Source organism: Panthera uncia, chromosome E1 (assembly GCF_023721935.1).
Source record: "Panthera uncia isolate 11264 chromosome E1, Puncia_PCG_1.0, whole genome shotgun sequence".
NCBI lineage: Eukaryota > Metazoa > Chordata > Mammalia > Carnivora > Felidae > Panthera > Panthera uncia.
This window is the reverse complement of record NC_064814.1, coordinates 58,623,835-58,641,093: the sequence shown is the minus strand read 5'-3', so window position 1 is coordinate 58,641,093 and position 17,259 is coordinate 58,623,835. Positions and strand designations below refer to the sequence as shown.

At 62.3% G+C, this 17,259-nt stretch overlaps 1 protein-coding gene across 4 annotated transcripts in view; it reads right to left on the bottom strand.

Annotated features, from left to right (window-relative positions):
- Positions 1-17,259, bottom strand: part of MAPK8IP3 (mitogen-activated protein kinase 8 interacting protein 3) — a 48,004-nt gene that overhangs the window by 11,214 nt on the left and 19,531 nt on the right. For 2 of the 4 annotated variants that reach the window (XM_049637250.1, XM_049637252.1), the window contains exons 5-8: positions 12,601-12,745; positions 8,807-9,053; positions 8,049-8,151; positions 7,733-7,851 (exon numbers count right to left, since the gene is read on the bottom strand). In XM_049637250.1, the coding sequence (XP_049493207.1) occupies positions 7,733-7,851; positions 8,049-8,151; positions 8,807-9,053; positions 12,601-12,745 (614 nt within the window). Of the gene's footprint in view, positions 1-971; positions 984-7,732; positions 7,852-8,048; positions 8,152-8,806; positions 9,054-12,600; positions 12,746-17,259 lie in introns of all 4 variants that reach the window. The other 2 variants (XM_049637253.1, XM_049637251.1) reach the window with 2 other exon arrangements.

Here is a 17,259-nt window from a genome sequence, read left to right as displayed (position 1 = left end):
GGGGGGGGGGGGGGGGGGGGGGGGGGGGGGGGGGGGGGGGGTTGGCACGGAGCCTTCTTCTTGCTGGGTTAAGGGTGGGCACAGAAGAGGCCAGGGGTGCCGGGAGGTGGATGCAGGGGAGGGCTAGGAGGGCCAGAGGGTGGACACAGGGGAGGGTGGGAGGCGGGGGGGTGGATACAAGAGAGGCCGGTAGGGCTGGTGGGTGGACACAGGGGAGAGCTGGGAGGGCTGGAAGGTGGACATAGGAGAGGGCTAGGAGGGCCGGGGTGGTGGACACAGGGGAGGGCCGGCGGGCAGGTGGGATGGACACAGTGGTGGGTTGGGAGGGCCGGGGGTGGCACGGAGCCAGCTGCTCCTTCTGGACATTGCATCCTTGGCTGCAGAGGTCACCAGGCCAAGGGCAGAGGGTGATGAGATGAGGGGCCGGGAAGTGTACTTGACCCCGTGCACCAGAGTCCTGGGCCGTGAGGGTGGGGGTTAAGGGCACAAGTCTGCAAATGAGGGAAAGCTGTGCCCGGGGACCCGGCACGCCTTCGAGCACACGGGGGAGGCCGCGTGTGGACGGGCCGGGGCCTCAGAGTCTCCTGCTGCGAACAATCGGAGAAGCCCGGGGCTGGGCCATCTGCCACGTGGGCATGGGACCCCTGACTTCTGGGGCGTGCCTGACAGGGGAGAACCCTGAGAAATGTCACTGGGGCCTTTGAGGGACAGGGTCCAGGGCACAGCCATTCTCCCTCACGTGTCAGGGCCATTGTCAGTGGGCTAGTAGAGCAAACCAAGAGAAGCTTCCGAGCGGCAGTAGGCTGGTAAGCAGAAGCACGTGTGCCTTAGTGGCCTGGAGGGGACCCAGGAAGGGACAGGCCGCCCAGCCTGCGGTGACTGGACGGCAGTGGGGAGTGTCCCCAGGATGCCCCCCCACTGCAGCCGGACAGCGCCGTGAGGAGGGGTGGCAGACGGGCGGAGATACGCACCTGAGAACTCCCCTGGGGCCGTGTCCAGCAAAGCACAGAGAGACGGGGGAAGGAAGTGACAAAGGTCAGTTGGTGACTGGAACCAACAAAATAAAGAAATTCTTATTACAGAGAAAGCAACAACGCGTGAAAGAATACAAGCAGATGTCACCAGGCCTGTGGGCGACAAATCCCACCGGGGACGGCGACCCTGAAGGAAAACAGAGACCCCGAGCGCCGGGCCCCACGCCTGCTCAGCCCTCAGGAGGGCAAGGCCCCCCAAGACGCAGCAGCGACGGCCGGGGAAGGTGAGAGGGTGTGCGCGCGGGGGCTGCGCCGGGGGGCCCGGGGCGTCCAGGCCCCAGGTGCCCCCAGAGCGCGTGAGCTTGGCCTCGTGGCCCCCGGCCCCTCCCGCCAGCCCAGGCCTTTCAGGAAGGGCGCGACCTCAGGGAAAGGATGGCCAGAAAAAGAGAAAGAACCAAGGGCCCGGCTGGCAGGGAGGGAAAGGCAGGCAGAAAGCAGGGGCGCTGGGGACAGGGTTGGAGGCGTGTGGGGCCGGCAGTGCCTTCCTCCTGGGCTCCGAACTTTTCCCAGCTGAAGACTGGGTGCAACAGTACTGTGTACGTGGTCACTTCGTCACTTGACGTAAACGACACAACACACAACGTGCTGCAGGAACTGAAATGATAAAGGAATGTGCCAGCTCAACAGTGGGCGTGACCGCTCGTCTCGACCCCCCAGGGCAACCGTGCTCGAGAGCTGATCTTCTGTCTCTCAGAACTCTTTCCAGATAAACACCAGCTTTTCTTTTTAATATTTTTATTTTTGAGAGACAGAGACAAAGCACGAGCAGGGGAGGGGCAGAGAGAGAGAGGGAGACACAGAATCCGAGGCAGCTCCGGGCTCCGAGCTGTCAGCACAGAGCCTGACGCGGGGCTTGAACTCACGAACTGTGAGGTCCCGACCTGAGTTGAAGTGGAACGCTTAAGTGATTGAGCCACCCAGGCGCCCTGAAGAACACCAGCTTTTAAAACACAAAACCGGGGCGCCTGGGTGGCTCAGTCGGTTAAGCATCCGACTTCGGCTCAGGTCATGATCTCGCGGTCCGTGAGTTCGAGCCCCGCGTCGGGCTCTGGGCTGATGGCTCAGAGCCTGGAGCCTGCTTCCGATTCTGTGTCTCCCTCCCTCTCTGCCCCTCCCCTGTTCATGCTCTGTCTCTCTCTGTCCCCAAAATAAATAAAAAACGTTGAAAAAAAAAATTAAAAAAAAAATAAAACACAAAACCAAAGGGGCACCTGGGTGGCTCAGTCGGTTAAGCGTCTGACTCTTGGTTTTAGCTCAGGTCATGGTCTTGTGGCTTCGTGGGTTCCAGGCCCACGATGGGCTCTACACCGGCAGTGCAGAACCTGCGTGGGGTTCACTCTCTCCCTCTGCCCCTCCCTCCCCACGCCGTGTCTTTCTCTCTCCCAATAAATACATACATACATAGGCACATACGCACAAACCAAGGGCAAATACCCAGCCTTGTGGGCCATTTGCTGTGTCCCACCTGACCCCGTGTCACGGGACTGTGCACTGGAGATCTGCGCTCGCCTGGGATGAGCGCTCAGCGCACAGGGGCGTGCACTCACCGCCCAGCACCCCGGACGTCCAGGCGGGGACGGGTAGGAGCGACCGCTCACCTCACCCCGCCAGCACGGCTCCGCGGGCCGCACGACCACCTCCCGGCCGTGGGCGCCCTAGCACCTGCTTCGTGTTTGTTGCTCTTGTGAGAAAAAAACAAAAACGAAAACTCATCTGTGTTTTCTCTTTTCTGTCCTGCCTCATTCTTGAAGTTGAACATCTTTTTGTGGTTGGTGGGCATCTTCTGGGAACTTCCTGATTTCATCCTCTGCTCAGGTTCCACTGTACTTGACCTCTGTCAGCGAGGGAGATCGCGTATATGTTAACTTGTGCGCAGCCACACCTGGCAGCACTTTCCTCTACGGTTGTGGCGATGCAGAGAACACTCTCCGGCGTTCTGCCAGTCCCGCTGTCCTTGCGTGTTTACGTTTAGGTCCGAAGTCCCCCTACAAAGTCTTCTGTGTACGGCGGGAGGTTGGGACCAGACTTCATTCTTCACCAAATGGCTATTCAACTAATCCACCCGTTTTCCGGTGATGTGAAGCACCACATTCAGCGTCGGTGAATTCCCACGCGGGGCCAGCTCTCCTCACACGAACCGGAGGGGTCACCGGTTTGTTGCCACCCTGGGTCCGCCGCCCTCCGCGTCACAGCTTGTAAACCCTTTGGTGCCTGGAGCGTCAGGCAGCCCTGCAGCCTGTTCTTTCTTAGCCCTTTCCGGGCTCTTCTCACATGTTCTCCTGGACGGAGTCTGGAGTCTGCTCACGAAGCTCTTTGGCCGGGGCTGGGTACGGACAACGGGCTGAGCCGTGAGGCCACCCGGCAGCTTTACAGAGCTCAGCCTGCAGACCCGGAGCGTGCAGAAGTTCTCGCATGAGGCCTTTCATGTTCTTTTTTTAAATGTTTATTTTTTTCTGAGGGGAGGGAAGGGCAGAGAGAGAGGGAGACACAGAATCCGAAGCAGGCTCCAGGCTGTCAGCACAGAGCCTGATGCAGGGCCTGAACTCAACGAACTACAAAATCATGACCTGAGTTGAAGTCGAATGCTTAACCGACTAAGCGACCCGGGCGCCCCTTTCTACGTTCTTCCGTCACGTTCCCGAGTTCTGTGCACATGGGCTGGTCTCCCTCTCAAGGTTAACGTCTAGACGGCGTCTGGGTCTGGTTGCCACGGGGCGGGACCCCGCTACCTGGGCACAGCGCACCGGGTAGAAAGCACGTCCGGTTGGCCTGTGCGGCCTTCAGACTCCAACTCAGTGACGCAGGGTGCACTGCCTGGCTCGTCTGAGCCTCAGTTTCCTCGTCTGTGAAGGAGAGACGTGACCTCCGTAGCTCGGGCTCCCTGGAAACTCCCTGGTAGACGCCCAGCACGTGCTACGTGGTCACTAGGTGCTAACTCCTCGGCTCCCCAGCTACGTCAGCTCTGAGAGGCGCACTCTCGAAGCACGGCACCTCTGAGACTGGGCGTGCTCTCACGATTGAAGGCGTGTCCCCCTTCAACTTGAAGCAAGGGCTTCCTTTCCTGGAGATTTCTAAACTAACGGTGTATCTTACAAGCGGTGCGGTCAGCTCAGTGAAACGTAACAAGACAGGCCCATCCAGGGTCCTTCCTTCTTTGCTGAAGGAATTCACAGTCCAAATGCCGTGGCGAACAGACACGATCCAAATGCCCGATCCAGACACGCGGAGCTTTGAAGGACGCCGTCCTCGGCCACGCTGACAACATCACCGTGTTTCTGCTATTGCAGGACCTTGCCACTGTGAGGACGGCCGCCCACTGGCCGCAGGCTTTTTGCTGTTTAGCAGCCACACAGGGAATGCAGGGGACAGGCGCGAGGCTCTTCAGAAAGACTCTAGCCGAGCCAGACAATGGGGCTGGGGCCCCTCGGCGAGGGGACTGGAGCCGACCCCAGCCCATTCCTCCACCCTGCTGGGCAAAGGGAGGGCTCCTCTGCCTGGCGCCCCACTGACACAGTGTGACAGCGCCTGATTCCTTCTCAACTCCCCGGGGCAGCCTGCCTTTCAGATGCCGTCGTGCCTCTGAAGGCTCCGGAAGGGCACGCCCAAGAACAGGGCCCACGCCAGCCAGAACAGAGCGGTGCCCAGGGTGGCCACCGGCCAGTGACCAATGACGGGACGCGCCGGCGGGCAGGCCACCCAGAATCACGGGCGGCGACGAGGCCGGCCAACTCCAGTCATCCTCCACGACCACACGAGGGACCAAATGTGGAGCAGAAGCATCAGCCACGATGGCCAGCAGTGGATGAACGGCCACGTGAGGTGGGGGCCCGTCTGTGCCACGGAGCACCGCTCTGCCAGGGAAGGATGGAACGCTGACCCCTGCTACAACACGTACGAACCTCACGGGCACTTGTGCACAGAAAGGGGCCAGGTGGAAGAGGAGGGCCAGGTGACAGGAAGCGCCCAGGAGGGCGAGCGCACAGACACGGATGGGTCACTGTGCGTGGGCACAGGCTTCCTTCGGGGGGGGACAGTGCTCTAGAGCTGTGGGGTGCTGACCTCACGGCCCTGAGCTCACTCAGAGACACTGGACTGTGCACTCTGGGCAAACCCATCACATTCCATCCCTAGAAAAGCACAGAGGGCGGTCAGTCATGCCTGCTGCTCTGGCTGGACCTGGGTTCAAGTCCCCATTGTGCTGCTTCACTTCACCTTCCCCGGGCTCAGCTTCTTCATCTATGAAATGGGGGCGGCGGCAGCACCCCAGATTAAAGGCAGACGCGCACATCTAACGCTGGTGTGACTCTTCTCGTGACCGTGTCGATGACTGGAACCGTGTCGTGAGAGGAGACTGAAAAGCACAAGGTCTGGGACTCCGGCTGGGCGCCTCCCCTACGGTCCCCTCCCCAACCTGCGGCCGGCCCCTAAACACGGCGCGGGGCAGCTGAGCTGCCCACGGCCAGGAACTCGAACGTGGAGCCGGGTCGCGGACACGCGAACGCCGTGTGCCTATGCGCTCTTCCGGGGAGAAGGCCGCCACCTCTTTCATCAGAGACTCAGGAGTGCAGCACACACGAGGCCCTCGCGCCCTCACAGCCTCCAAGGTGGGCCTGGCAGAAAGGTGCTCCTTCGCGGACACACACGTGTGCCCGGTCACCCACTACAGCCTTGCTCCCGGGCACAAACTCTAGGGGCGGGAGTTCCTTCCCATGCCGCTCCCGGCCTGGCAGGTCCAACGTCTGAAGGACAGCCAGGCACGAGCCCAACGGAAGCCACGTCTGGGAAAGCAACGTGGAGCCAGTGTCAGGAGCCCACATCTCTACGCTGAGGTTCCCACCTCTAGAAACCCGCCTTAAAGAAGTCTCCAGGGGGGCGAGCTGATTTACGCCCATAGGTATCTGTGACCGCAGTATCCAAACAGCAAAAATCAGAACCCTGGCAGAACGGGTTGAGTAATTTACAGTCTCATGCCACAAGGTGACGCGCACTGGGGGTAGTAGCAGGTCAGAGAAATGGTAACATCGCCCACAAAGGGGAGGACAGACATGACCCGAAACCCCCCACGTGCCACGTACGCGTGTGTGCTACGGCACCTGGGAAGGTGCGCTCGTCACGATCGTCTGGTTTTTACTCTCTTATTGGCAATTTCTGGTATTATGCGAATATTGTTATAGACGCGTACTACTTTTCCAAAAATAAAAATTGGAACGTATATGGGATTACCTGAACTCTATAAAGGAGAAGGGAAAGGTGTCAGAATATTGCAAATGATTTCCTCGAAGTACCTTTTTTCTCTGTGTTAACAGTTTCTGTTATTTTTTTAAGTAGGCTTCACCGCAGGCGGCTGTGCTCCCGGGAGGCCTCCGCGGCCCGAGCGAGACAACCAGCAAGGCTGGAGCTAAGAGAGTGAGGCTGTGCAGATGGAAACCACCGGCTGGTGGCCCTCCCTCATGGGCTCCAGCCGGGCCACGTCTGCAGCCGGAAGCCCGGCCATCCACCGAAGACACTGCCGTCCACACAGGGGAGCTGAGCCCGAGGCAGACACACTCTACAAATGTCCTCAAGTCCCTGATGGCCAAAGGTCACCAGTGCAGAGGGACACTGGTGGGAAGTAGAACTCTTCGACGCAAGGGGCGCCTGGGCGGCTCAGTCGGTTGAGCGTCCGGCTCCTGTTTTCAGCTCAGGTCATGATCTCGTGGGTTCGAGCCCCTTCGTCAGACTCTTGGCTGACAGTGCAGAGGCTGCTTAGGATTCTCTGTCTCTGCCTCTCTCTCTGCCCCTCTCCCACTCTCTCTCTCTCAAAATAAATAAACATTAAAAAACAAAACAAACCTCATCCACGTGAGGCAGCTCCACCTCCTTGGGCAGCACGTGACCAAACCCGGGCCACAGGGCCTGCAGGCGGCCTCACGGATTTCTGGGCTGAAGTGGCACCGCCGACTGGCTGCCCCCTCCTAAGCCACGAGAGCTGGGGGTACCATCCCTCCACAGAAGCCGGCGTGGGGAGGAGAGGACAAGCCAGAGCCACTGATCCCCCACAACACGGTCACCCTCTGCCCCGGAGGTTGCCTTGCTGGGAGGAAGGGACCGAGAGCTCTGGTCCTGCAGCAGGCCTTCAGGGGACGAGGTCAGCGGGGGCAGGAGCTGGCGGGGGGTGGGGGGGGGGGGGGGGTGAGGCGTGCCACTGCAAGGATCCGATTTCCCACCTGGCCCCGGACCCCGAGGGCAGTGCTCGGCTGCATACACGGCGTCTACATGCCTCACGCCCAACCCAGGACAGGAAGCAGGCCCCGGAGGGAGTCCACACGGGGAAGTGTCTCTGCACCCATTTCTGACCCAGGTGCAGGGAGCTCTGGAGGCGACCACGGTGCCGAGGGCTTGCAGATGGGCAGCGACCCTGTCTGGGCATTTTCTGCGAGGAGCACAATTGCTAAAAAGTGCACCGCCTAGGCACGGGCACAGTTTTCAGGGTGATGGAACGCTCTAAAATTAGGCAGTAACACAGCTCTGTGAGCACCCTGAAACCCACTGAACTTCATCCTTTAAGGGGATACCTTTTATGGAATGTGAAATGTATCTCGACAAAACTGTGAAAGAAACCCCTAGGTTGCAGCTGACAAAGACTTTGCTTTCATTACGAACAAAAGCAACGGCAGCAAGCCCGAGGCCCTGGGGTCACGGGGGTGGCCTGAGTTTACCTAGCAGGTCCGCTCCTTCATCCACGTCCCCGATGACCTCCGACCCCGCGGTAGACAGTTCGTGGTACAGGGAGTCAGTGTTGATGCCAAAAGCCTTGTTCACGATCCCCTGGGTTGGGCTGTGAGGACATGCAGCCGGGGGAGGGCAGGGTGAGTGGGCAGCGTTCTGGGCTGGTGGGGGGGCTCTCCAACACCGCCCGAGGGGCCGCTCAATGCCAGCGCTGCCTGTGCAAGAGGCTGCAGGGGGCACCTTCGCCAAAGGCCCCACCTCCACAGTGAACGCTGAGCCCACCCGGCCCCCGGGCTCAGTGAGTACCTGTTGCCCGTGCGATCGAGACGGGGCTCCCGACTCATGTCCAGCTCCGGGGTGGAGTCGATAATGTCTTGAACATCAGACCACTCGTCACTGCTGCCCATGCCTGAGGGGTGGGGGGGACACACAGGAACCCCAGGGTTAGGGGGGGCGCCTGCCCTCTGGCCCCGTATCTGGAGACCCCACACTAGACCCCCGCCAGGCAGGGACCGTCAGGAAAGGGCTTCCTCCTCGCCGGCGGCCACGTGGGGCCCCTTCATCAGAACCGGGTCTCCTTTTCATGACCTCCAACGACCAGACCCAAAGCCCTGTCTCTCCTCCTGTCCCTCCTCTAGTGAGTGCGTCTGCTGGGTGATGGCAGTGTACCGTCAGAAGCCGGGTTGCCCCCTGAGTCCACACGCTGAAGCCACAGCCCCCAGAACCCCTGCATGTGACTGCATCGCAGATGGGGACTCTGAAGAGGTGAAGGCCACATGGGCAGGCCCTGGTCTCATCTGACCGTGTCCTAAGAGGAAGGGACGACCCCACGAGGACACTGGGAGGCGACGGCTGCCTGCACGCCCGGCAGAGGCCTCGCGGGGAGCCAGCCCGCCACCCTGATCGCTCACTTCTGGCTCCGTGGCCGGGGAGCCCACGAATGTCTGCGCTGTCTGTGCTGGCACCCGAGCTAAAAGCGGTAGCCAGAAGGGACGGCAGGATAGCGGGGGGGGGGGGGGGGGGGGGGGGGGCGCCGCCCGGGAGCACGCGGGCGGCCGAGGCACCTATGCTGACGTTCCGCATCTCCTGTGTGACCTGGACCTCCATGTTGCGGCTGTTGCGCTTCTCCCGAGCCCGCTTGCTGCTCTTTGTGCTGGCGCCATAGTCCCCCAGCGGCTGCAGGCTCTCGTTGAGCGGCGTCACCGCCGCCGAGGGCACGGAGGACGTGGGCGTGTTGGACTTGGTGCCCGTGGTGCTGGGCGTGGCAGCCGCGGAAGACTGGCCCGACTCGGACATCTCGTCCTGCGGACACTAGGGCCGAACACAGGGAAGGGAGAAGCTCGTCATGTGGGCCACCACGCCCCCAGGCTCTGGGTACGGCCGGGCACGCCGTGCAGGGCCAGCAGGGGCCTTGGCCACCTCCACGGGGCCCCCGTGCTGGGCTCCCTCGGCCACGGTCACACGGCGCTCTGTGCCGGGACCGGGAGGGACAGGAGGACCCCTGCTCTCCTGTCGGGCCAGCTCCTTGGGCCCGGTCCCTTGGTTCACCCAGCCACTCCTCCCACTTTGCAGAGGCTGCTGCCACCTTATTTAAATGCTGCACATCGGGGCTTTTAGCCTGCACGCTCCCGGGAACAGCCCGCCGATGCCGCGTGTGATGGACATGAAGCTACGTGAACATGACAAGCAACCCTTTGCAGCCAGCGGGGGGGTGGGGGGGGGGGGGGGGGGGGGGGGGGGGTGGGTCGGAAACAAGGTGCGGCTCAGGGCGGGGCCGAGGGCTCTCCGGGGCCTGGGAGGAGGCTGAGCATGCCTTCGGATCAAGCTACGGGTGCTGCGGCCGGCCGGCCGGCCCCGTCTCCCGCCTCCCGCCCCCCACTCCATCTCCCGCTCCCAGTGCTGGCCGCAGCCAGGGGCTGGGAGGGGCACAGACCTCCCGAACGAACGCAGAGACTAGAGGGAATGTGGAATTCTCGGCCCCCACGGCTCAAGCACCTACACGTCTACACAAATGCCAACAAACTGTGACTCTCCTTCCACGGAACGGGTCACCCTCAAAACATTCCCGGAGCGGACAGAGACCGACCATTAAAATGCGCCCTCAGCCGCTGACCGTGAGAGCCTCCTGCCGCGAACACGCTCTACTTGAGGAAGTATGACGCAGGAAACCAGCCCGCTCCTCTCCCGGTCTTTCCTCCTGAAGCTCCTGACAAGATCCATAAGCTGGCCCCACGCGGCTACGCACACCGACAACCGTGACTCACCCCCAACCCGGTCCTCGGTGGGCGCGCCAGAACCTGCCGGCAGCACCCCCAGGCCCTATCACCACCCTCTTGCGGGGCCCAGCTCCCGGTGCACACCCCAGTCGCCAGCGGCAGTGGCTCACACGGTGTCTCCAGAAGGGGTGCTTCTGGGGGCGCTGAGGGGAAGGAGCTGACGGCAGGGGTGCGTGGCCTCCTCCACAAAGCTGGACACACGCTGGGACCCACCCACACCCGCCTGCAACTAGGAAGGCCTGACCAGGCTCCCGTGGCTGCCTCTAGGTGACCGGGAGGCAGAGCTGGCTGGGGACCTCTGAGACCCGCCTTTTCCTGACCCGCGTGGTCAGTGTCAGGCCAGGGCCTGGGGTGGTGACCTCCGGCTTCATCTAACAGGCTGCGGGGACGCGTCTGCCTGGAATCCAAATCGACACCCTCCTCGACCCGGCGGCCAGGTCCGCGGGGATGTGTGCCGATGTGTGGGAACACCCGTGGCTCTCACAACTGGGGACGGGTAGGTGCTCCTGGGGTCCAGTGGGTGGAGGCGGGGGTCCGCTCACTATCCTGCAGGCCACAGGACGGCCCCCACAGCCAAGAACAACGGGCCCGGATTATTAATGTGCTGAGGCCACAGGCCCCTCGTGACAGGTCCTGTCTCCCTGGGGGCACCCCATCCAAGTATTTTCTATTTGGGTTCTACCGCCTAAGGCCGGTGTGAGAAGGAAAAATCCTCTTTGTGACACGAGGCACACTGACAGCCTCTGTGATGGAGCTGCCCCAGTGGTCTGTCCGCCCCACACGACACAGGCTCCCAGGCCTCCCGCGGGCAGGGGCCCTCTGCTGCACGGAGCCCCGGGCCAGCACTCGAGAGACGGCCGCAGGGGACCCGAGGCACGGGGAAGTCCGAGAGGGCCGAGGGAGGCCGGCATTCGAGTCCACACCTCTCTGGACCACACGTTTTCTGGGCCGCCTCCTCAACGGCCACGTCCGGTGGCCTGTCTGTGCCCCACCAGCTGGTGTCTGCGGGTCTGCAGCGGGCCTCCTCGCCCCCAAAGTCACCGAGGGGAACCGTGCGGCGCAGCCAGGCCTCCCCCAGCCCCTGGCTCTCCCTGAGCCTACAGGCCGCCGCCTACCCGCAGGACGCTCCCCTGGCCACCACTTACCTAACGGCAAACCTCTCAACCTCCTAAACCATCAACGTGTGGCAGTGACCTCCAAATGCAAAGAACCCAAACTCTTAGCGGTCATTCCTCACCATGAGTAGCCACAACTGTTTGGTTAAAACACTGAAAATACAGCACATAAAAACAAAAAACAGAACAAAAAAACAACAAAAAAAATTAAGAAATTAGAAAGACCTTAAAACCTAGAACACAAAATAAAAAGAACTTAAATGTAATTAAAAAAAGGCAAATAAAACACATATACGAACTGAAACAGAAAACACGGTGATGAAGAGTAAAGCTACTTTGGACGTCGCAGCGGCAGGAAGAGACGCAGGAAGAAAGCTGGTGGGGGTGCGGGCAAGAGGCGGGGCTCAGCGGCCCCGCAACCCCCGCGGCCACCTCCCCCGGCCACCCCGCATGAGCCGTCACCTCCAGTGGTATAGCCAGGCTCTGCCGGGGGGAGCGCACCTGGCCCCCCAGGCCCCTGCCCTTCTGCCCCACCCCCCACACGGGCAGGTCCATTAACAGGTGGGCCGGCACCCAGGTCAAAGGTCGCAGAGACATGCTCAGTGTCTGCAGCAAAAGCGAAAGCGAGTGGGGTCACTTGGTGACAGAATGGGCAGCTTGCAGCCACCTCCAGCGGTCAAGCTGGACACCCAGGGACGAATGGACAGTCAGCCACAAGCTGCGGCAGGGAGAAGCTCCACAAGTTCAGGCCCCACAACCGCCAGCCCGCCCCAGTCCAGAGGCCCAGGGGCTTGGCCTTCCACAGGCACCTCCAACAGCCTCTGCGGGAAGGGCACCAGGCCTGGGTCGCCTCCTCCAGCCCTGGGGGTGGCATCCTTACCTGGCGATGGGGCCACAGCCTGTCTGGTGAGGGCAGGCTGAGCTCACAGACCGAAACCGGCAGCACGTGACCAGGGGCCCTGAATGAGTCCCTGCCCCTGGCTTTCTCGGAGACCCCGCTGAGGCGTGCACTCCCCAGATAACTGCACACACCCAGGACAGCCATCTCCCCAGACTCGGAGACCCAGAAGTCAGGAGCACAGTAAGGACAGTCTAGAGGAGACGACGCCGACCCCTCACCCTGGACTTCCCCGCAACTGGTGTGCAAACCTCAGATGCTAGGAGGACGGCACGTTCTGGGCTGGCGTCCAGTCTGGCCACGGGGCTCATACTTTGGGGCGAGTTGAGGAACAGACGTGCTTGTGCCCCCAAACAAAGGCTCAGCTCAGCCCTGGCCTGAGGCCCACACCCCCAGAGCAGTCCTTCTCTCCAGCTCGGACGCCCGTCCGCGAGAGGCCCTGCGAACCCAGGGGCAGCTGCAAAGGGTTGGCCGCAAAGACAGCTTCCTGAATGAGCATGGGACGATGGGGGGACGGGACGGGGGAGAGGAGGCGGGGGGACCCTCACTCCACGGCACGGCTACAAAACCTGGTAGCTGGAGCTCAACTGCAGCTGGCCGAGGTCACTCAGGTGCCAGTGGTCCCCCGCAGGCACGAGCTTGCCCCCCATCTGTGCACGTACCATGCCGTCGGCCAGGGGGAAGACGTTCAGAGAGGTGGGGCGCTCCTTCCTGCTGAAACGTGAGGGAGAAAGGAAGGAAGCGCACGTTAGAGGTGGCTCACCACTCGAGAACGGGACTCGCTCTGGACACGCAGGGGCCTGCTCTGAGGGAGCGGGGTCCTGGGTGGGGGCACAGGGGCCGCCTGCCCCGAGCTCCTCTGGAACCAAACGCGGTCCCATGTTCAGGGGAACCCGGGGTGTCCTGCGGGCCTGTGTGACACTCCCTTGTTTCACCGTGACTCACGTTTGGTGATTTCGGTCTTACACCCGCTATGTGCACTAAGAAGTCCCATGGGGGAGCCAGCAGCAGGCCCCCTGGCAACGTGGCCGCACAGAGCGCTCCCGGGGGGGGGGGGAGACTTTACGATGGCGGCCTTTCCTATAGGTGGCGCAGCGTGCCTGCTTGTTGCTGTCGGCCCTGCGTCTGTGTCCTGGGGCCAGACAGAAGGGATCGTCGACCTTTTCGCTCTGTACTTTGCTCCCTGTCCCCCACCCTGCTCTACTGTTCCTTCACGAGATCTCACTGCAAAACGTCAGAACCGACGTGTGCAGAGTGAAGAGGGGCTCCGTCCTCCTGTTGGGTGTCGGCGTCCTTGACAGCCCGAGGGGGCCCCTTTCTCCCACTCCACGCAGTTCTTCCTGGTCATCATGGAGCAAAGACCCCAGAGGGGAGTTCTTTTAAAGGTGTGCCAGGAGACAGGGATGAAGCCAGGATGAAGCCCAAAGCTGCCTGCCAAGTTCAGTCCCCAGGGGCCGTTCCATCGGGGGCTTCTGATTGGATCCTGGGTGGCACATAGCCCAGGCCGGCCCATGCATGCCCTGCCCCGGGGCGGACACACCACACCCGGGAGAAGGTGGTCCACTGGATAGCCCGTGCTGCCCGGAACTGTTCGGGCCAAGAATTAAAGCCCCCGCACCACAGCATCTCACGCTTGGAGCTTGACCCCCAGAGAGTGTGGTGGGAGGAGTGGCGGGGGTTCTGCAGAGTTCCCCAATGGCCAGGTCCAGAGGCTGGACTGTTCTGGAGAGAGAAGACCGGCAGCTTCCTGCGGTGCTTGGAGGGTGCAGGTGACAGAGAGGAGACGTGAGGCCGTCACCCCTGATGTGAACTTGCTGCAGCCGGGCAGGGGCTTCGTGAGGCCTGGCCCTGGGAAGGGGGAGGGCTCTCTGGCCGCGGCCAGGATGAAGGAGAAAAACACGGGGTCTGAGTTGGAGTCCTGCTTCGTCCCCTTTGAGGCCGGCTCGTGTGTCCTATTCAGCAAGACGCTGCCTCCCCTGGACCCGCTGAGACCTGGCTGTGCCGTCCCAGAGTCAGTCTGTGGCAGGGACAGAACCAGAGGAGTGGTGTGCTCCTGGGGGCCGCACCCTTCAGGGCCTCTCAGGAAGCTGGTTTCCCGTGGACGACCTTAGGGGCCTCACGCAACCCTCGTCACCTGTGACAGAGGATGCGTTCTCAGGCGTGTCTCAGCTGCTCACGTGAGAGCTAGAGACTCAGATCTTAAGAAAGACATCAGGTTAGCAAGCTCTGAGCCTGCAGGTCCATCAAAACCTCAGTAAGCCTGAGGCTCAGCCAGTGCTCAGGCTGCCTCCTGCCAGCAGCCCGTCACGCCCCCCTGCCACGCCCAGGTGTCTGGGAAGGCAGTGGCCGCCACACGGTCAGCACATCCCCAGAGGAGGGGCCTGGTCTCAGGCCACAGCGGCCAGGCTCCGAGGAATGCCCATCGCCTGCTCTTCCCCCTCGGGCCCCCGGGGCCAACGCGGGGATCCCTCTCCTCAGGCCTGGCTCCACCTCCGGAGAGATGCAGAGTGGGTCCCTGGGCCCCAGGTGGAGGGCAGCGTGTAAGCATCCCGCCTCGGAGGACACGTGTCCCCCACTTCCATGGCTCTGTGCACAGACGTGCCTCGTGAGCAGTCAGGCTGCTCTCTTGCAATGGAGTCCTCCCCGGGGACCCAACATCATCTCCTCTCTCTGCTCCTCACATAGCCACGGGCAGCCGGGTCCACAGTCCCCTGGGCACTTGCTGGGCACTGCCCACCTGCGGCCCAGACCCGTCCGAAGCTTGGCCACTTCAGAAGCCGCAGCCCTAGGGAGTCACACCGCCTGCAGAGGTCAAGCTGCCCGCAAGGGTCACGGTCACACAGCGGGCTCTGGGCCCAGTACTGGGAGCGACTGTGAGTCCAGGACCGTGTGACACCAGAGCACACGTCTCCAGCCCTGCCCGGCCGGGTCCAGCGCGGCAGACCCAAGGTCTCATCTGACAACAAGGTGGATGCTTGCTGGGCAGGGCCCCTGCACCACCACCTAGTCTGGGGCTGGCTCGGGAACCCGGGCCCAGCCCACTGCCGCCTCTCCATGGCCTCCGAGCGCCACATCCAGACTCCATGATCGGTAACACCGCTGCGAAGAGCAGGGCGAGGACCAGCCCTGCACCTGTAATTAAGAACCACTGGCCGGACTGACTCTCCCGAACCCCAGGGCACCCCGAGCGCTCCGCGCAACAACGCGGACGCTGCCCCAGGCTTTACCTTTTCCTCCACGACTGGCGAGGACTGCAGGGCAGCGACAGACAAGGGCCAGCACACAGCGGCAACAGCACAGAGGGCGAGACGAGAAGACAGTATTAGAGGGCAGAGGTCAGGAGCTCAGGTCACACGTGCTCACATGGAGGGTGAGTGTGCGGTGCGGGCCAACGGCCAGGCACCCCACTCTGGACTTCCCTCCACAGGAACAGACACGTGGAAACACGCAGACATCTGCACGCGACAGACACACAACACAGACACATGACCCTCTCCGCTTCACCGAGAGGCCCCCAAGCGGGGCCTGTGCAGGCGAACAGGTTGCACACATACTCTGCACAGGGCAGAGGGCGAGTGCCGTCCGGCACATGTGGGCACGTGGGGACGGAGCACGCGTCACACGTACGCTAACCCGCGTCTCTAAAGACACACAGACCAAGAAGACCAAGCCAGGAGTGAAGAAAACGCCGGTGTAGGTTTTGCAGCGATCGGTGGCTCCCGGCACCGGTGGCCTCCAGGAGGGGCCAGAGAGTCTGAACTCGGAAGCTGGGGCAGACGTACATCTGTCCCCAAAGAGCTGCGCCAGGAGGGGGACACCCTGGAGAAGCAGGTCAGGATGGTGGCGGGGAGGGGCCTCCCCGGGCCCCCAGGTGCAGTAGCGCGGCAAGAGAAGGCTCATGCTTCCTGTTTCCCCCTGCAGTCCCTCTGGGAACGTGGGGTAGAGGCTGTTCACCCGGAAACAGTCCTGGGCAGTCAGACACGCACAGTGCACCCTCAGAGAGTGTGGGCTGCGGGCACGCGATGCAGGAGAGGTGGCTGGTTTCGCGGGCTGCTGAGGAAGTTCAACGCCGAGGGGCCGGCTAGCAGGGCGATGGCGGCCGTGCAGACCCACAGCAACCCCCTCCACCCCCCACCCAGACAAGTGCCGCTCCGGCCATCACCAGGCAGGAGCACCTTCCTCTTTGTGGCCAGAGGGAGCCGGCAGAGGCCGACCATATCCAAGGAGGTGTCGGCTGACAGCTCAGGCGCGTTCTTCCTGCGAGTAGGACTCTCTCACACGGGAGGGGCTCTGGCTCAGGAAGGTCTGTTAACGGACTGCTGACGGCCTAGAGACCATGGTGACTACATACCCCTCGACCGTGGGGTTCCCTTCTAGTAGGATCAAATCAGGGAGAAGAGGCTCGGCGGATATCCGCACCAGAGCCCCTCCCTCTCCTGGACAGCGGCCAGGTCCGTGTTACAAAAGAAGGGGCTCCTGTGGGCTCTTGCCAGGGTCCCCCCTCCCCCCCACCGAGGGCGGTACGGTCTACACCAACAGGAGGTGGACTGTCGGCTGAACGGAAGACACCCGTTCCTTGTGAACAGGTTGTGGGGCTGCTTATGACCATCCTGGGGCCCGGAGGGAGGAGAGCGCACAGAGCTTCCACGAACGGCCGTGGGGCCTCGGAGGGGACCCTAGACGGGACCCTGTGAGCCGGCCCCTCTCGAGTTTGAGTCTTGACCAGCAGAAGGGTGGCACCCGCAACGGGCTGGTGCCCAGCTCCGACACCAGGGAGACTGGAGGGCCTGGTGCCGTGCTCCGTCCAGACTGGCTCAGGGTCGAGGGAGCCACAAGACACGCGGGAGAGCAGGTTCCCAGACCAGGTCCTGCGTCCGGCGCACACGGAGACATCCATGGAAAGCAACCCCATCCTGCAACCGTGGGGCCTCTTCCACATCCAGGAAGAAACTGAGGCCTGACCCGGCCCCCGGTGACGGCCAGGATGTTCGGTGCCCGGCTTTGTAACTTGCGCAGCTTCTGCTTTTTGCTGAGCCTGCGTCATCCCGAGGTTCTGCGCATCCCTGGGGCCCAGCGTGCTGACCCCTCGTAGAAGCCTGCACGCTCATGGCCTCCGAGTCCTGAATTCAGAAGTCACACCTTCCCGGTTTCTGGGAAAACTGGGCCCTTCTCCCTGGGCTCTCTCCTTTGTGACCTTTGAGGTGCTCTTGTCCTAAAGGAGGCTGGCA